At 45.2% G+C, this 20,848-nt stretch overlaps 1 protein-coding gene and 1 long non-coding RNA gene across 2 annotated transcripts; both read right to left on the reverse strand.

Moving 5' to 3' along the window:
- Positions 1-9,022: 9,022 nt before the first annotated feature.
- On the reverse strand, positions 9,023-10,621 carry LOC134568899 (oocyte zinc finger protein XlCOF7.1-like). The gene has a single exon (XM_063427602.1). The coding sequence runs from the start codon at positions 10,506-10,508 to the stop codon at positions 9,129-9,131; it is 1,380 nt and encodes a 459-aa protein (XP_063283672.1). The 5' UTR covers positions 10,509-10,621; the 3' UTR covers positions 9,023-9,128.
- A 3,970-nt stretch (positions 10,622-14,591) lies between these two features.
- LOC134568900 (uncharacterized) lies at positions 14,592-18,293 on the reverse strand. Its single transcript, XR_010084066.1, has 3 exons — positions 18,198-18,293; positions 15,255-15,363; positions 14,592-14,665 (listed from the first exon to the last, which is right to left on the reverse strand). It is a non-coding gene; the product is annotated as an uncharacterized LOC134568900 (long non-coding RNA).
- Positions 18,294-20,848: the final 2,555 nt, after the last annotated feature.

The following is a 20,848-nucleotide window of genomic DNA, read 5'->3' on the forward strand; positions in this document are numbered from 1 at the left end:
TTTTTCCCTGCAAGCTGCTGTGGAGAAGTAGGCTGCTGTAATCCCATCCACGATATCCAGAGTGAGGAGCAGGTTCAGCTGTAAACAGGAGCAGAATAATATTCCCAAATAATCCCCTTCCAAGAACGAGACGAGGCTACGTTTTGAAGGGTCAAGATGAACTGAGGACTGGAACACCCAGCCTGCTTTTTATTAGAAATAGATACACACAGAACACTCCCAGGGGGAGGATGAAAACAACCAATAATACAGATGGTAACACCCCCACGTCTCCTCCCCTCAGATAACTACATAACCCAATTAAAATGTCCACATTTTTCCACCAGTTCTGGATGTACCCCAAAAACAGGGGGTACAGCTTTAAATCCGGTAGCGCTGGATAGCTCTCCTTCAGGGGGACAATATATCCAAAAATCACCCCATTCGGATGTACAGTTCGGGAGATACAACGTTCCAAAGTTTTGACCGACCGCACAGACCAACTAGCCGAAATTAGTTCCATGAGTTTTGGCCTTGCGGTCGGTCTCCGTTCGCACGGTAAAAGGGTATGATACTCTGGCCATCCATGCGAATCGCGGGGTTCGCTGGAATCCCCATAGATGATTGCATATAACTACCGAACGAGGGGACGTTCGGTAGTTTCCGTACGAACTTATGGAGGTCTGGAGGATTCAGCGGTGTTCGCCTGTTTGCGTATCCGTTTTCAGTTCCATGCGGTTACAGGCAAACACCGCTGTTCGCACACAAGATGGCCGCGAACACGTGGAAAGTCCCGAAATGGCGGCCACCTCTGCATTACACGTGAAATTCGCACGGAACCAGACGAACAGAGGAATGGAACGAATGGATGTGTAAGTTGTAATCCCCTTGTTTGTTTCACATCCACCAGAGGTTGGTAGGGATCTGTTACACTGCTCCCCTTTTGTGGAACACTCCGGCAGACCCGGATTGATCCTTTTCGGGTCAACTTGGGGCTGTCCGGTCCTTTGTTAGGGCAATAGTTCTGTTTGTCTGGACAGACCGTCCGCGTTCCCATTAAACTTGCCAGGGCGGTATTGGATGGAGAAATTGTATGGCTGTAGTGCGAGACTCCATCTCAGTAAGCGTCCATTATCTCCAGCTACTCTGTTCAGCCATACAAGGGGGTTATGATCAGTAATTAAGGTGAATTCTTGACCATACAGATATGGGGTTAATTTCTTTAGGGCCCAGACCAGGGCTAAGCACTCTTTTTCCACTGCCGCGTAACTCACTTCTCTAGGTAACAGTTTTCTGCTGAGATACGCGACAGGGTGTTCGCCCCCGTCTTCGCCGACCTGGCTTAGCACTGCCCCCAGTCCGTACATGGACGCATCTGTGTGGACGACAAATCTTTTGTTAGGGACGGGGGCAGATAAGACAGGTGCATTGATCAAGGCTTGTTTCAAGGTTTGGAATGCTGTTTCACAGGCGGGAGACCACAGGACTACTCTAGGTAAATTCTTCTTTGTTAAATCTGTCAAGGGTTTGGCGATGGCGCTGTAGTCAGGGACAAATCTCCTGTAGTACCCTGCCGTCCCTAAAAATGCTAACACTTGTGTCTTAGTGTGGGGTGTGGGCCAATTGGCTACGGCCTCTACTTTAGCGGGTTCTGGTCGTTGTTTCCCACACCCCACCCGGTGTCCCAAATACTGGACTTCAGCCATGCCAAAGTTACACTTCTCCGGCTTTAGAGTTAGGCCGGCGGCCCTAATCTGATCCAACACAGTCTCTATGTGTTGTAGGTGTTCCCCCCAAGTCTTGCTATAGATCGCAATGTCATCCAGGTATGCGCAAGCGAAGTCCTGGAAGCCATCAAGGAGGCGGTCCACTAAGCGCTGAAAAGTAGCTGGGGCGTTTTTCATCCCGAAAGGCATGACCTTAAACTGGTACAGGCCAAACGGGGTGACAAACGCCGACTTAGGGATAGCGTCCTTGGCCAGGGGAATCTGCCAGTACCCCTTGCACAAGTCAATGGTGGTCAGATAGCGTCCCCTGGCAATGCGATCCAATAGCTCGTCTACTCGGGGCATGGGGTATGCGTCTGTCACAGTTCGGTCGTTGAGGCGTCGGTAATCGACACAGAACCGGGTCGTCCCGTCCTTTTTGGGGACTAGGACGACGGGAGATGCCCAGGGACTGTCGGATGGCTCTATAACCCCTAGTTTTAACATCTCCTGAATCTCCTTCCTCATCTCTTCTTTTACAGCCTCGGGAATTCTATAGGGAGTTTGTCGGAGCGGGGCTTGGCCTGGGGTTTCTACGTAATGGGTCGCTACAGGTGTGTAACCTGGCTCCTGGGAAAAGGTTAATCTCTTTTCAACTAGTAGTTGCTGGAGTTGTTCTCGTTCTGTGGGAGTTAATCGCTCCCCTAGCTGTACTGTATTAAGCAGCGTTTTGGACTCGGGGTTGGCTAATAGATCAGGGATGGGGAGACTGTCAGGGTCCTCAGAGGCGGGGATGCATATGGCGGCTATGTCCTCGGGCCGTTCTTGGTATTCCTTTAATAGGTTTATATGAAAGGACTTCTGTATCTTTTCGTCCTTGCTACTGGCAATGATATAGGTGGTGTCACAGACCTGGGCTACTACTTTGTAGGGGCCTTGCCAGGAGGTCTGCAATTTATTTCCTCGAACGGGTTTAAGTACTAGAACTTTCTGTCCTACCTGGAATGTTCTCAGCCTAGCGTTCCGATCGTACCAATGTTTCTGCCGACCCTGGGCCGCATGGAGATGATCCCGGGCCATCCGGGCTAACTGTTCCATACGGTCCCGCATTTCTAGCACATATGGTACGATGGGGACACCTTTGTGTTCCGTCTCTCCCTCCCAGTGCTCTCGGATGAGGTCGAGAGGGCCTCGCACCCTCCGTCCATAGAGCAGTTCAAAGGGAGAGAACCCAGTGGACTCCTGCGGTACCTCCCGGTAAGCAAACAGGAGGTGTGGCAAAAATCGCTCCCAGTCTCTGTATTCCGCCGTAAAGGTCCGTAGCAATTGCTTTAGGGTACCATTAAAGCGTTCACAGAGACCGTTAGTCTGGGGGTGGTACGGTGAACTAAGTAGGGGCTTAATACCACAGACCTTCCACAACTGCTGGGTTAAGTCTGCGGTAAACTGGGTCCCTCTGTCCGACAAGATTTCCTGGGGAAATCCTACTCTGGTGAATATCCCGACTAGCGCACTGGCGACAGTGTCAGCCTGGATATTCGTCAGAGCGACGGCTTCTGGGTAGCGGGTGGCATAGTCCACCACGGTAAGAATGTATTTCTTACCAGAGGGACTGGGGTTAGGTAGGGGTCCTACTAGATCGACTGCCACCCTGCTAAATGGTTCCTCGATCACAGGCATAGGGGACAGTCGAGCTTTCGGATGATCCCCTCTCTTCCCCACCCTCTGGCATACATCACACGTGCTACAGTAACGGCGCACGTCCTTCGAGATTCCTGGCCAAAAGAAGGTCTGAGTGATTCTGTAGGTTGTGCGGTTACCCCCTAGATGTCCTGCTAACGGAATGTCGTGGCCAATTCGGAGAAGCTCCAATCGGTACTTTCTAGGTACCACTAATTGGCGCTTCTGCGAAGGAGCACAGCCTCTCTTCCTGCCTTCGGTTAATCTGTATAATCGGTCCCCCTCCCATATAAAACGTTCCCGCTCATCCCCTCTATTGTCAGCTAGTTCTCGGTACTTTCGGAGGGTGGGGTCCTGTCTAGTTTCCCTCCCAAACTCCTCTGGGGTGTCCCAAGCTAGCGGTCTATCTGTAGTGTCATTGCTAGGTGTCTGTCGGTGGCTTACCTGGGTCTCCCGACCTGTTGGCGGATCGTCCTCGATACGGGTCTGTGAGCGGGTGGTCACGGGGCAAGCCGCAGCAGTAGTGGGTAAAAAGGCCGAGGCTAGAGGGCCAATATCATTGCCCAACACGACCTCAGCGGGTAGGTTGTCCATAATGCCCACCGTGGTCTTTCCTGACCCGACTCCCCAATCCAAGTGTACCCGGGCGGTGGGTAAGCGAAAAACAGCCCCCCCTGCGACCCGAACAGCAACAGTACGGTTAGACACAAGCTCTGGTTTCACCAGATGCTTTTGTATTAAAGTGATGGTAGCGCCAGTGTCCCTTAGGCCTTGTGCTATCTGTCCATTTACACGCACCTCCTGACGGTGGTGCTGGCGATTATCTGGGGAAGCCGCTTGTATGGGGTTGGCCTCATATAATATTCCCAGGCATTCCTCAGGGCTCCCTTCAATTTCCAGGCAATGAGCAGCAGCGGGGCGTGAAGATGGGCTTTCGGTGTTAGATGTGCGCCTCCAATTATTATTGGCTGATCCCAACGGGCAAACACGGGCAATATGTCCCAGGTTGCCGCAGCGATGACACGTCACTCTGTAGGATTCCCGGGGCTGGTTGTTAGACCCTTGAGGACGTGGAGGTCCTGGGGGTACCGGGGCCCGGAATTCTGTGCGTGCAGCGTAGGTTGGGGTGCGGGCCTCTGTTCTAGGTGCTGGTCGCGTAGTACCTTGGCTCACTTTTCTCGTTTCCACATATTCGTCTGCTAGTCGTGCTGCCTCATTTAAGTTGGCTGGGCGGCGATCTCTCACCCAATCCTGTGTATCTGCCGCCAAATCTTGGAAGAAATGTTCCATCAAGAACAATTGTAGCACTTCTTCTCCGGTGTTAGCATTGCACCCTTGCATCCAATGTGATGCCACCCTTTGTAGCTTGTTTGCCCATTCCATGTGGGAGTCCGCTGCCTTCTTTTTGGACTCCCGGAAGCGACGGCGATACGCCTCTGGGGTGACTGCGTATCGGGTGAGTAGTGCGGCTTTCACCCGCTGATATTGTGTGATATCTTCGGCCGTGAGTGCCCGAAAAGCCTCATTTGCTTTTCCTGAAAGTTTCCCAGCCAGAATAGTAACCCATTGGTCTGGGGGTATCTGGTGCAGTGAGCACTGCCGCTCAAAATCTGCCAAATACCCATCAATCTCTTCCTCATTTTCTGCAAACGCTTTAAATGCAGTAAATGGTATTTTCCTCCCTGCAGCAACGGGAGGAGGAGTAGGAACTATATGTGTACTAGCTTGTTGCGCCAATACATGTTCCGTGTCTTGCCTCCTCTTAGTCTCGATCTCCTCTTTTGCGTTCTTGAACAGTCTGTCTAATAGCTCCGTGGTCTTTTCCGGATATAATGCTAATCTTCGCTGTACAATAGCAGTGAGTACATCGTTCTCGCTGACCGGTGCAATAGGTTCAGTTACCTCCATGGATCTATCCATTTCGTCCAGCTCCAGTAGGTCAGCTATCAGCTCTCTCCTTGGTCTGTTACTAGCACTCCTACCACGATTTTCCAATAGATCTTTCAGTGTGGGTCTTTTCAGCTTGGCATACTGAGACTCCATTCAGCACTTGCTCCTTGGGCAAAAGAACCATCCCACCGCTGCCACCAATGTAACGGCTACCCAGATAGAGAGAGGGTTTCTGCCGTTGAAGACGTCCTTTTTCCCTGCAAGCTGCTGTGGAGAAGTAGGCTGCTGTAATCCCATCCACGATATCCAGAGTGAGGAGCAGGTTCAGCTGTAAACAGGAGCAGAATAATATTCCCAAATAATCCCCTTCCAAGAACGAGACGAGGCTACGTTTTGAAGGGTCAAGATGAACTGAGGACTGGAACACCCAGCCTGCTTTTTATTAGAAATAGATACACACAGAACACTCCCAGGGGGAGGATGAAAACAACCAATAATACAGATGGTAACACCCCCACGTCTCCTCCCCTCAGATAACTACATAACCCAATTAAAATGTCCACATTTTTCCACCAGTTCTGGATGTACCCCAAAAACAGGGGGTACAGCTTTAAATCCGGTAGCGCTGGATAGCTCTCCTTCAGGGGGACAATATATCCAAAAATCACCCCATTCGGATGTACAGTTCGGGAGATACAACGTTCCAAAGTTTTGACCGACCGCACAGACCAACTAGCCGAAATTAGTTCCATGAGTTTTGGCCTTGCGGTCGGTCTCCGTTCGCACGGTAAAAGGGTATGATACTCTGGCCATCCATGCGAATCGCGGGGTTCGCTGGAATCCCCATAGATGATTGCATATAACTACCGAACGAGGGGACGTTCGGTAGTTTCCGTACGAACTTATGGAGGTCTGGAGGATTCAGCGGTGTTCGCCTGTTTGCGTATCCGTTTTCAGTTCCATGCGGTTACAGGCAAACACCGCTGTTCGCACACAAGATGGCCGCGAACACGTGGAAAGTCCCGAAATGGCGGCCACCTCTGCATTACACGTGAAATTCGCACGGAACCAGACGAACAGAGGAATGGAACGAATGGATGTGTAAGTTGTAATCCCCTTGTTTGTTTCACATCCACCAGAGGTTGGTAGGGATCTGTTACAGCAGGTTTAAGGGGGCTGGCGTGAATCGTAGCCACGTGCTTGTTCATCATTCCCCACTTGGTATCGTGACGTAGAATGCGCACATACGAGTGCATCCTGGCCAGTGGGGATAACGTATGCGGAAGTGGATTCAGACACCAGGCACGTCATGATGCGCACCAATCAGTGTTCCGCAACCAACGAAGATGACGTATATGGAAGAAGATGGGAGGTATCGGATGGAAAAAACATTTTTGGAAAAAGTGAACAGCCGAAAAACGTAAAGTGGAAGGTGGACTTTGTTTTATATTTGGGAGGTCAGTTTTTTATCCTTTTTGTTTCAAATAAATGTGATTTATATACCTGAATCCTGCATCCTGGGATCCACAAGGTGAAAATATATACATCGTACTGGGGAACATGAAAAGTTGATCTGTACAATATGCACTATATCCTTTCCATCTTAAGCTTCTAAGTCTGAGCCAGCTAATTGAGTGGCTCAGAACCATGTGAGTGGGTCCTTGTTGTGTGTCCATTAATATATATAATAACCAAAAGAGTGAGCGCTAGAATCCCATACAGACAATATGGCAGCGTTTAAAAATACAATGCACAAAAAATGTGAAAAGCACAATAATAGTTACCAAGAAAACGCGCTAAATCGATCTGTAAACATAAAAAACACACATAATAGTGCAGACTATCTGGTAATAATAATATAAAGGATAGGAGTGATAGGAGAAAAACTCACATGTCCCAGAGCCCTATCACCCCTGGCTCTGGGTTTGTAAGGCTCTTTGGAAGAGGGGATATCCCCACACTGCAGGATCTTCCACAGAATGTATCAGCTGGTGATTCCGTTTTGCTGTGTGTAGGAAAAAGAAGGGCAGGACCTCCAATTGAATAATATCACAATTCAGTTTATTTGTACAAAAGAAGTTAAAAACCCTTACTTGGGATGTGGTGGGTATAAACTCGCAGAGTCACCCACATAAAAGCATAAGACAAATATATCCGAAAACGCTTCCTGGTTGCAGTCCGGTCACGTGATCGCTTCCGGGTCCGCCCTCCAATGACGTCCGTGTGGACGGACGTCATTGGAGGGCGGACCCGGAAGTGATCACGTGACCGGACTGCAACCAGGAAGCGTTTTCGGATATATTTGTCTTATGCTTTTATGTGGGTGACTCTGCGAGTTTATACCCACCACATCCCAAGTAAGGGTTTTTAACTTCTTTTGTACAAATAAACTGAATTGTGATATTATTCAATTGGAGGTCCTGCCCTTCTTTTTCCTACACACAGCAAAACGGAATCACCATTAATATATATATTCACACTTAATTACACGATGGTCTCTTTTCCTGTTATGTAATTCACAGGTCTTAACATTTCTTTGCAGACTGTGGTAACATTTATTTTTATTGTATTGTGTGCTCTCTCAACTATTTATTGATATATAACATTGCAATATGTATGTGTTTAGAGTGATACACATAGGTGATCGTAGCACCAATTTTTATAATTCACCAACTTCTTCATTTATAATTGTTAGTACTTGTACTACTGTTTTAGTTGTGTATTTACTTTATAGTTTGGTAATACATTTACTTTTTACCATTAACTATCGGACCTGCTTTTATAGTGATTTGTTTGTATCCTTGGATAGCCTATTCACATTGAGGACTCCTTTCTGAAAGTAACAAACTATTTATCCTGTCATTTGTATGGTTATTAATTAAGACGCATTATCGGATTCCTTAATCTAAGAATGGTCTGACATTCAGTTTAAAATGTAATGATGTTTCTGTTATTTGCAATACTATCTACTAGGTGCAACCTGTGTTTTTTGTTTTGTTTTAAATTTTCTGCATTTAGCTTGAGTTAAGGGGATTTAAACTTCATAGTTTGCTGCCTTTTTTAGTTTGCGCAGTATCATCCCACATTTGCTGCCCATCTTTTGGGATAAGGTCAATATCTGAGTCTTTCTTCTGGAGTTATGCATTTTTTATGCCTTGTGGGGTGAATAAAGGTATAAAACTGATTTTAAACAATACATAATTGGATTGAACTCTATTCATTTGTTATATGCAAGATTGGGAGAGACCATCCTTGGTTCCTGATCAGCTACCTTTAGCTCCATATTCTGCAATATATTATGTTGCACTTATCTACCATTCCACTATTGAAAATCACCAATAGCATATCTTATAGCTTACAAGCTCCAAAATTTCACAAACAAATTAAAGACTGCAGGAACAATACAATACCCTGGCATCAAAACTGCTTTAATAAGCTTATGTCGCCTTGAGTTTCTCTTTTATGACAGCTGGATTTCATATGTGTATTTGGCCTGGCCTGTCCCCTTTATGTTACGCAATCTTTTTAAAAGTAGTCAAGTAGTCAAAGCTTTACTAGCCGAGACTTGGATATCGTGTCTTTAATGTGCCTCACATGGGTGTACTCAGTATATTATACTATTGTGCACCAATGGGAATTTATAAAAAGTAAATATTTAAAGAATATGGAATCATGAAGGGGCGTACTTTTATTTGTCCAATTAAAATGTAAAAGAGCATCAAAGGATGCTATAATGTGAGATGCTTAATGGTAAACAGTTTTTACAACAGATTTAGTAAATTTCTCTTTTTCACAATAAGTTTTATACCCATTGATGCCTCATAAAACTTTAGGGTTCAATATATAATTTCCCACATTCAGAACATCACAAAATTAATATGTTGTGCAAGTTCTCTTATGGCTAACAAAAACCGATTGCTGGCTAAAACTGTTACCACATTCAGAGCATATGTAAAGTATCTCTGCCCTGTGAGTTCTCTGATGTTTGGTAAGATCTGAGCGCTGGATAAAACATTTCCCACATTCAGAACATGAGTAAGGTTTCTCTCCTGTGTGTGTTCTTTGATGTGCAATAAAATTAGTTTGATGACTAAAAGATTTTCCACATTCAGAACATAAGTAAGGTTTCTCTCCTGTGTGAGTTCTCTGATGTGCAATAAGATGTGAATGCTGGCTAAAAGATTTCCCACATTTAGAACATGAGAAAGGTTTGTCTCCTGTGTGAGTTCTCTCATGTCTAACAAGATCCGATTTACTTTGAAAACATTTTCCACATTCAGAACATGAATAAGGTTTCTCTCCTGTGTGAGTTCCCTGATGCTTTGTAAGAACTGAGCGCTGGCTAAAACATTTCCCACATTCAGAACATGAGAAAGGTTTATCCCCTGTGTGAGTTCTCTGATGTAAACGAAGATGTGCACGCCGACTAAAACATTTCCCACATTCAGAGCATGAGAGCAGTTTCTCTCCTGTGTGAGTTCTCTGATGTGTAACAAGGATTGAGTGACGGTTAAAACATTTCCCGCATTCAGAACATGAAAAAGGTTTCTCTCCCGTGTGAGTTCTCTGATGTCTAATAAGAAGCGAATGACGACTAAAACATTTCTCACATTCCGTACATGAGAAAGGTTTCTCGCCTGTGTGAGTTATCTGATGTCTAACAAGATCAAATTTACTGTGAAAACATTTCTCGCATTCAGAACATGAGAATGGTTTCTCTCCTGTGTGAAATCTCTGATGTCTAAGAAGTTCTGATTTACAAACAAAACTTTTCCCACATTCAGAACATAAGAAAGATTTATCTCCTGTGTGAATTCTCTGATGTATGACTAGTTGTGTTTTACAAACAAAACATTTCCCACATTCAGAACATGAGAAAGGTTTCTCTCCTGAGTGAATTCGCCGATGTTTAACAAGATGCGTCTGTTGACTAAAATATTTCCTACATTCAGAGCATGAGAACTGTTTTTCTCCTGTGTGAGTTTTCTGATGTCTCACAAGATCTGAATTACAGGGAAAACTTTTCCCACACTCAGAACAATAGAAAGGTTTATCTATTTTGTGAATTCTCTGATGTTTCATAAGATATGAGCGCTGATTAAAAGATTTCCCACATTCACAACATGAAAAAGGTTTTTCTCCGGTGTGAGTCCTGAAGTGGATAACAAATTTTGAATAGCGGCTAAAACATTTCCCACATTCAGAACATGGAAAATGTTTTATATTTCTGTTTATTATGTCATTTGTAGTCATTCTGAGAGATTTCTTGAAATTTGAGAGCTGGAATCTTTGGTCCTTTCTTAAAGGATTTCTTCATAGTCTTGCTTAATGTATTTCTGTTCTTATGTCCTTCATGGTAACTTCAGCTGACAAACCTGAAAGAAATGTAGAGGGGTTTATAAAAAATAAAAAAAATAAAAAGTGGATGTCATAAATGTATTACCATATTACCAAAAATATAAATAATGAAACAAAACTGACACTTTCCATGACAGATCAGAAATGTGACTTTGAAGCATCATATGAATTCAGAAGTAACTCAAATATTTTGCGTGCTTTAACCTCTTCACCATCAAAATTGTGTACACACACTTCACTTCATTTGCTTTACAAAATGTTATGTAGTCCTTTACTTACTTATATTTAGACTGCAAGAATAATTACATATTAGAGGAACATTTTTCTCTGTGAGGCATTTATTCCACATTTTTAATGTCTGCAAATAACTTGACAATGACAGCCCTCCCCCTCCTTCTACACAGTAGTAGAAATGTCAAAGATCATACCATTCCTATAGTCAGGAAATGGGGGCAGGGGAGAGGTGGTGTGAATACTTTCTCACATATATGTCTCAGCTTTATGTTAAAGGGAAACTCCAGTGCCAGGAAAATGATCCGTTTTCCTGGCACTGGAGGGTCCCTCTCCCTCCCACCCACCAATCCCCGGTTACTGAAGGGGTGAAAACCCCTTCAGTGACTTACCTGAGGCAGCGGCGATGTCCCTCGCCGCTGTCTCCTCCTCCGCGACGCTCCTCCTTGTGATTGCGTCGGCCGGTGGGCGAGACTGATCTCGCCCACCGGCCGAGGAGACCTAATGCGCATGCGCGGAAATGCAGCGCATGCGCATTACGTCTCCCCATAGGAAAGCATTGAAAAATCATTTCAATACTTTCCTATGGGGTTTTGAGCGACGCTGGAGGTCCTCACACAGCGCGAGGAGGTCCAGCGACGCTCTAGCACAGGTTTCCTGTGCTATGGACCAGGAAGTGACCTCTAGTGGCTGTCTAGTAGACAGCCACTAGAGGTGGAGTTAACCCTGCAATGTAATTATTGCAGTTTATGAAAAACTGCAATAATTACACTTGCAGGGTTAAGGGTAGTGGGAGTTGGCACCCAGACCACTCCAATGAGCAGAAGTGGTCTGGGTGCCTGGAGTGTCCCTTTAACATTGCAGAGATTGTTAGTTTTTAGGTCCCCATGGGGTTGACGTAGGACACTGAGTAGGACAAGCAGACAAACAGCAAAATTCCTATACAGCAAACTCAGAGAGGAGCGACTGCTATAATTTACAACTCACAAGGAGATCAATCTAATGAAACCTTGAAGGGAGCATACTCCGAGGTCGGCGCCATAAGTCTCTAGCCGGACAGATGAGTGCACGTGGGGAAAGCAATTTATATTGCTGCAGAAGATTGCTAAAGTTAAAATACCTCATTTTAATAAATCAAATCAAATAAACCTAAAGTGACAGTATTAAATGTATTCATTCACCTGCGGTTGAGTTCCAAATAAAGTTTCTTTGACGGTATTACACACACACACACACACACACACACACACACACACTTTATATATATTGGGTGGGGCAGCACCCAACTCAGAATCAAACATTTTCTTTATTATGGTGATTCTCTGCAACCAATCATAGTGTACCTATTAGTTAACCAAAGGTGGCATGTTCTGAGTTTGTTCACATCCCAACAATCGCTAACAGAATATAACTGCCAGGTAATTCTCATCACAAGAAGCTATTTACTAGCTGTGACGAAGTGCCCTTCGCCACTTGTTCTTGGAGAGGACTAATGGCTAGCATTTTGCCCTGTGATTATGGCCCCTGTGACTTATTGGATTTTAAAACACTTTTTCCGCCCCTTTAATTCCATGGGAAAATGTGTCTCTTCCCCTCCCCCTTTTTCCTGTCCATTGTCCCAGGGACACTGCCAGACCAGTTGAAACTGGCTGCTATGTCCCTACTCAATCTCTCATCAGCCCTTGCTATTGTTTAACGCCATGGCGATCCAACTGTATTCGTGAGCTTTTCAGACATATTGACCGCTCAGATCCAAGCTATCTGGGGATATGTTGGACATATAAGTTAAACATTGTATTATAAGAGTTATGTATTCTTATGTGGTTTTTGTAACAGTTTTTGGACTTAGAGATATTTCCTCTTACTGGAGATAATTGGCTTACCATAGCCACTTAAGCCAATTATTTCCAGGATAGAGGAGAAGATAGACCGTCCGCACAGCCTAAATCTGTGGAACAGTTTTGGGCATGAAAGCCATGCTTGCGGTCGGTCAAATGTGACTTCCACAAAACTTTTGAACCCCTGCTCTGATCTGGGTGATTTTTGTATATGTTGTTCATCCAGATCAGGGTTATCCAGGGATGTATAATTTGTCGGGATAAGTTGTGTTTTGGGGTGTTTTCTGTGTTTTGTGAAAAATGTGTGTTGGAGGAGGAGAGGTCTTTCCCACACGGTCCTGGAGGACAGAGGTTTATCCAGGGTGGAAGGAAGATAGCGAGACTCTAGTTAAGCTACGGCGGTTGTGGAGTCTGCGGTGGTTGTGGTGCTTATGGCCCTCGGCGTCAGCTAGGAAGCGTCCGTCAACGGAGCTGCCCAGTCGGGGTGCCAGGTGATCCATTACACTAGCTCTCCAGTTTATTTGTGTTTCTTTCTTGTCCTGTTTTCTCTGCTTATTTACAGATGTAAAAACTTATTTTGTGAAGTCATTTTTTTATATACATAAAGCTTTTCACAAGAAATTGATTGTCCCTTTTCCCTATCCTCAAGGGCTCTGTAAAGCGACCTTATGGAATCCTCTTGCCAGCTCCTTAATTCTCCCACAACATTCAGCCAGCAACTTAAGGGAGCGTTAAAAAGTCCCCAAACACTAGAATAGACTTAGTGAAATGAAGAGCAATGTGTTTTATTGAAGGGGATATCTGTGCATATAAGAAAGCACAAGAAGAATTCTTAAATTTCTATTTGCACCACGATAAAAATAAGTGTATTTAACCCATGATTACATAACTGCATGAGTGTGAAGGAAAAAGTAAGAGTGTGGCAGCCATTTTGGATTGTAAACAAAATGTAAAAGTGAACAACACTATAAACTAGTGCAATTCTATGGCTGAAAATGAACTAAGAGGACCCTTTATCACATGTTGTGGCAGCAATTTTGGTTTTGTGGATATTTCTATTGATCTCTACCAATATCTTCTCTGAGGTTGGTTGTTAAACGTGTGAAACTAAGTGTGTAGAGCAGTTAAAACCTATATTCAATTGAAATCAGTTATGTAGTACAGGGCCATTTTTGATTAGCCAAAAATTCACATATCACTAACCACTTAATACTAGTTACTGAACATGTTTCATACATGACAATATGTGATTGGCCATCTCCATCACGGCCTACAACTAATCTTTATAAAATACAGTTGGGTCCAAAAATATTTGAACACTGACACAAGTTGTGTGATTTTACCTGTTTACCAAATTACATGCAAGTTAGAGTTAAATAAGAAATATGGGCTTAAAGTGCAGTCTATTAGCTTTACATTGAGGGCATTCCCATCCAAATTGGAGGAATGGTTTAGGAATTACAGCTCTTTAACGTGTATCACTCTCTTTTTCAAGGGAGCAAAAGTAATTGGACAATTGACTTAAAAGCTGTGTTATGGGCAGGTGTGGGTGAATCCTTTGTTATTTCTTCATCAATGTTCTATGCCATATGGTAATGTTAAAAAGCCCTTCACAACATCCAGCCAAGTGAAGAACATTCTCCAAGAAGTAGGTATATCATCATCATCCACGTCTACCATAAAGAGAAGACTTCACGAGAGCAAATACACAGGATTCACCACAAGGTGCAAACCATTCATAAGCCTCAATAATTGAAAGGTTGGATTAGACAAAAACAAAAAACAAAAACAAGAAAACATAATCTAAAAAAAGCCAGCCCAGTTTAGGAACAGCATTCTTTGGACAGATGAAACTAAGATCAACCTGTACCAGAATGATGGAAAAAAAGCTGTAATTTTACTTACCGTAAATTCTATTTTCCTTAGGAGATTGGCAGTACTGCAAACAGGTGGGTAGTCACCTCCTTAAGTGGACAAGTAGCGCTGCAAATTAAATCATTTTATTAATTTTCTCGGTGTCGATGTTCAGGACTCTGGGCAAAGGCCACAATCTTTGTATCAGGACAATTAGATTATCATAGCAGACAAGTAGATTGAGCTACTTTATAGCACATTGGAAAACAATTATCATTCCACACCCCTGCAATGACGTGCAACCCATCAGGGAGACCAATGCCACTTAAATGCTTATTACTATCCCAAAACAGTATTGTAAGACTCTCGTTAGTCTGTAGGTGACTTCTCACATACGGTTCATGTCCTCGTTTAATTGCTGACATAAGCTAAAGCGTCAGGAGCAGAAGAGGAAAAGAGGGAAAAAAATGTCAGCGCCCGCGAGAGACAGGCTCGGGTAAGTAAAACTCACCTTCGCCAGCCCCCTATCCCCCGGCCACCCAGCAGCGATGTCACATTCGGGAATATTTGCAAATTGTGCAAAGTCCCCAGACGCTGACAGATCCACTTTAATTACATTAGTTAATGAACATATGAAGAAAGGTATATTTTGTTCCAGATATAAATATGACTAATTATGAAAAATACTTCTAATAAGAAGGGGAAAGGATTTTCTTACCCAGAGGGTCTGGTAATTCTCCATCATTACATCCATGTAAAGCTTCCTCTCTTCTTCATTTAAAGACTAACTACTCCTCGGAGATGTCCACGTCAAACTCAAACTTTTCCTAAATAACACATTATTTAAATTGTTACAAATCATCAATCTACAAACAGACTTTGCAACAGAATTATTACTCAATGCTTTCCTATGGACGTCCAGCGTCTTCTCACTGTGATTTTCACAGTGAGAATCGCGGAAGCGCCACTAGAGGCTGGATTAACCGTCAGTGAAACATAGCAGTTTCTCTGAAACCGCTATGTTTTCAGCTGCAGGGTTAAAACTAGAGGAACCTGGCACCCAGACCACTTCATTGAGCTAAAGTGGTCTGGGTTCCTATAGTGATCCTTTAACTAAACATTTCACAACATATATCCTGTGTCCTTCAATATAACCAACATAATATTTTCTTTCCCTCTACAATATTCATGAGTTATATTTCCCTAATTAATCTAATAGTCAGATTAGTAGCAGCATTGCATTAATAATTCAGTATCTTCCACGCTGCCCCTTCTCCTTCTCTCGCGCTCCCTCCATGCTGCCCCCTCCTTCTCTCTCCATGTTGCCCCCACTCTGTTTCTCTCTCCCCATGTTGCCCCCACTCTGTTTCTCTCTCTCCATGTTGCCCCCCTCTCCTTCTCTCTCTCTCTCCATGTTGCCCCCCTCTCCTTCTCTCTCCATGTTGCCCCCCTCTCCTTCTCTCTCTCCATGTCCCCCCCTCTCCTTCTCTCTCTCCATGTTGCCCCCCTCTCCTTCTCTCTCTCCTTGTTCCCCCCTCTCCTTCTCTCTCTCCATGTTGCCCCCCTCTCCTTCTCTCTCTCCTTGTTCCCCCCTCTCCTTCTCTCTCCATGTTCCCCCTCTCCTTCTCTCTCTCCATGTTCCCCCCTCTCCTTCTCTCTCTCCATGTCCCCCCTCTCCTTCTCTCTCTCTCTCCATGTTGCCCCCCTCTCCTTCTCTCTCTCCTTGTTCCCCCCTCTCCTTCTCTCTCTCTCTCCATGTTGCCCCCCTCTCCTTCTCTCTCCATGTTCCCCCTCTCCTTCTCTCTCCATGTTCCCCCTCTCCTTCTCTCTCTCCATGTTCCCCCCCCTCCTTCTCTCTCTCCATGTCCCCCCTCTCCTTCTCTCTCTCTCTCCATGTTCCCCCTCTCCTTCTCTCTATCCATGTTCCCGCTCTCCTTCTCTCTCTCCATGTCCCCCATCTCCTTCTCTCTCTCCATGCCCCCATCTCCTTCTCTCTCTCCATGTCCCCATCTCCTTCTCTCTCTCCATGTTCCCCCTCTCCTTCTCTCTCTCCATGTCCCCCCCTCTCCTTCTCTCTCTCCATGTTCCCCCCTCTCCTTCTCTCTCCATGTTCCCCCTCTCCTTCTCTCTCTCTCCATGTCCCCCCTCTCCTTCTCTCTCTCTCCATGTTCCCCCTCTCCTTCTCTCTATCCATGCCCCCCTCTCCTTCTCTCTCTCTCCATGTTCCCCCTCTCCTTCTCTCTCTCCCTCCATGTTCCCCCTCTCCTTCTCTCTCTCTCCATCTCTCTCTCTCTCCATGCCCCCCCTCTCCTTCTCTCTCTCTCCATGTCCCCCCTCTCCTTCTCTCTCTCCATGTTCCCCCTCTCCTTCTCTCTCTCCATGTTCCCCCCTCTCCTTCTCTCTCTCTCCATGTTCCCCCCTCTCCTTCTCTCTCTCTCCATGTTCCCCCCTCTCCTTCTCTCTCTCTCCATGTTCCCCCCTCTCCTTCTCTCTCTCTCCATGTTCCCCCTCTCCTTCTCTCTCTCTCCATGTTCCCCCTCTCCTTCTCTCTCACCATGTTCCCCCTCTCCTTCTCTCTCCATGTTCCCCCTATCCTTCTCTCTCTCTCTCCATGTTCCCCCTCTCCTTCCCTCTCTCTCCATGTTCCCCCTCTCCTTCTCTCTCTCTCTCTCCATGTTCCCCCTCTCCTCGCTCCATGTTCCCCCCTCTCCTTCTCTCTCTCTCTCTCTCTCTCTCTCTCCATGCCCCCCTCTCCTTCTCTCTCTCTCTCCATGTCCCCCCTCTCCTTCTCTCTCTCTCCATGCCCCCTCTCCTTCTCACTCCCCCCCTCTCTCTCCCCCTCTCCATGTTCCCCTCTCTCTCTCTCCATGTTCCCTCCTCTCCTTCTCTCTCACCATGTTCCCCCTCTCCTTCTCTCTCTATGTTCCCCCTCTCCTTCTCTCTCCATGTTCCCCCCTCTCCTTCCCTCTCTCTCCATGTTCCCCCCTCTGTCTCCATGTTCCCCCCTCTCCTTCTCTCTCTCTCCTTGTTCCCCCTCTCCTCTCTCTCTCCATGTTCCCTCTCCATGTTCCCCCTCTCATTCTCTCCATGTTCCCCCTCTCCTTCTCTCTCTCCATGTTCCCCCCTCTCCTTCCCTCTCTCTCCATGTTCCCCCCTCTCTCTCCATGTTCCCCCCTCTCCTTCTCTCTCTCTCTCTCTCTCTCCTTGTTCCCCCTCTCCTCTCTCTCTCTCCATGTTCCCCCTCTCCTCTCTCTCTCCATGTTCCCCCTCTCATTCTCTCCATGTTCCCCCTCTCCTTCTCTCTCCATGTTCCCCCCTCTCCTTCCCTCTCTCTCCATGTTCCCCCTCTCCTCTCTCCATTTCCCCCCCCCCTCCTCTCTCTCTCTCCATGTCCCCCCCTCTCCTTATCTCTCTCTCCATGCCCCCCCTCTCCTTCTCTCTCTCTCCATGTCCCCCCTCTCCTTCTCTCTCTCTCTATGTCCCCCCTCTCCTTCTCTCTCTCTCCATGTTCCCCCTCTCCTTCTCTCTCTCCATGTTCCCCCTCTCCTTCTCTCTCTCTCCATGTTCCCCCCTCTCCCCATGTTAATGTAATTGACTGATTAGTGATAACATTGCTCTGGATCCAGGAATAACCCAATAAACACAATGACCCCGGACTCACCCTCCGCTCCCAGCAGCCCTGCTCGACACAGCATGAAACCACTGAGAGCAATGCCGCTTACAGGCTACAAGCAGCCTAATAAGGAAATCCTGGAAAGGAAATGACATCACGGAGAGTGACCCTCCCGGCGCCATGTTGGATGAGGGCAAGGCTCCTATTAATGACTGGCAGCAGTATGGGCAATAGGCAGACATTAGTTCATTGATTTCAGTCAGATTGGGCTCATTGTGCTCCAATAGAATTTATATCCCAACAACAGTGATATTGTAAGAGCTATATTATCATTTATATTGCAGGGCTGATACCAATAACTTTATCAGTATTTGTAAAACATTCATAATAAAGATTTAATTGCATTTAACCCCTTAAGGACTTAGCCAAATGTACAAGTTGTGAACGAAACAAAATGTAAACAAAACCTGGCATTTGTGCTATATGTCTGTCCAACCGTAATTCACCTCTTTCATATTAAATGCACCCCCCTTATTATATATCATTTTATTCAGGGGAAACAGGGCTTTCATGTAATATCAAATATTTAGCTATGAAACATAATTTAATATGAAAAAAATGGGAGAAAATAAAGATTATTTTTTATTTTTTTAGTTCTACATGGCATTTTAACTGTCAATGTCATAATACTGTTTGCTTTTACTGCAATAAAATACACATATTTGTATTCAGCAAAGTTTCACGTGTAAAACAGTACCCCCTATGTACAGGTTTTATGGTGTTTTGGGAAGTTACAGGGTCAAATATAGCGTGTTACATTTGAAATTGAAATTCGCCAGATTGGTTACGTTGCCTTTGAGACTGTATTGATACCGGAGAAACTGACGGAAGCAAAGCACAGAGAGATGGACACAGGTTTCTTCAGGAAGGAAGAGATTCTTTATTGGATCACCGATCGGGACTCAGAGGGACTAGCGTCACCAAAATACCACAAGTTCTGAGTCCCGGACAATAGTGCAGGCTCCTTATATAGGCACATAACTCCTCCCATATTAAGCTCCACCCGCACATTCTCTTGACCAATCAATACAAATAAGAATTAACTTCCTGCTTGACCGCATGGCTTGTCCAGCACAATGGAGGAGGGGGAATACTACATCCTGTATTCTTGCACATGCTCCGTACACTACTGATCGTATCTTGCCTCGTGCAACCAACTGATCGATACGTCAGCATATGCACGTACACATGCCACGTGGTAATCTTCGGCCTACTAAATTTATTTTTACCGAGATTCCACCACATTCCCCCCTTTGATGCCTCTTGATATTTTACAATTACTTGAGGCATCACTTAACCTTGGTTTGCATACACCTCAAGTTACCATGAACCAGACCAGACTTATCTTATGATGTGAATCCTTAACACTCATCTTCCAGCATTGGTTCTCCCTGATCTAGAGCCTTATACTTATAAATCGCCATTATCTGTGCAGCAGCCTTCCTCTCTGCTATATTTTCTATCAGGCTTTGCACAGACCTAACTACTAAGGGTATAAGACACGGCAGGAGTAGACACAACATTAAAATCAGTAGGACTCCACCTACCACTAACTTAAGCCCTCCAAACCACTCATACCAGCTACCAAACCAACTACTTGGATTATACCCTTTCCATACCTGAGTAGGCACATGCGCTAGTTTAACCATATGGCTAGTAAGCTCAGCTATTGCTTGCCCTTCGTCATCTATTTGAAGACAGCAATTGCTCAGGTTAAACTTCCCACATACACCTCCCTCTACTGCCAAAAGGTAATCCAAGGCTAATCTATTTTGGTAGACTGCCGTCCTCATCCTGGTCTTATGCTTCGCTAGAAGATTGAGCGCTTGTGATGTTTCGTTAGTAATAATCTCTACCACCGCCTGTAATCTTATAATACGGTTGAGCATATAAATAGGGGTTCTGTAACCAAAGGTACCATCCTCAGCCCACGTGGCTGGCCCATAATAATCTATGATACGCTGGGGAGGCCATTCATCATCTTCCCAGGCGCCTATCTCTATGGGTCCCCTTTTCTTCCTATGATTCACATCATATACTTTAACACCTAAAGTCTCACCTGTTTCAATCGGTAACAAGAAGAAGGATGGTTTGAGCATACCCAACACACATGCCCCTTCCCAGTCCTGTGGCAACTCCGAATAGGCTTTCTTACCACAGATCCAGTACAAGTTTGCTGGGGCTCTCCAGGTAGATGTGATGGATAAATCAAACCACACATCCTTTAAATTGGCGTATCTAGCAAACGGGTTAGATGGTTCTGAGACATTTGAAGCCGACCACCAAGTTGTATTCTTTGTATCATCATCATAAGCTTTTTGCCCTAGACAAGTTAATTCTCCTACAGAAGTATTATACATTATTCCTTTCCTTGCTATGCAAACATAACCTATGATGGAGGTCTTTAATCTCCACTCAGATTTACCTCTAACACTCATATGATAATCGGCTTGTGTAGATATTAATTGGTCAACTGCCTCAGAACCGGACATTACCTCCTTTGCTTCCCAAGGCCATTGGTCTCCCATGTTAGTACCTCCACACACATAGCAGTTGGTAACATTAAGACTACCGGCAATACTTTCGGCTAAATCAATGAACAGGTTTTTAGCATTATGGGGGATCTTATTATCTATGCT

The sequence above is a fragment of the Pelobates fuscus genome, chromosome 7 (genome assembly GCF_036172605.1).
Source record: "Pelobates fuscus isolate aPelFus1 chromosome 7, aPelFus1.pri, whole genome shotgun sequence".
In the NCBI taxonomy this organism is placed as follows: domain Eukaryota; kingdom Metazoa; phylum Chordata; class Amphibia; order Anura; family Pelobatidae; genus Pelobates; species Pelobates fuscus.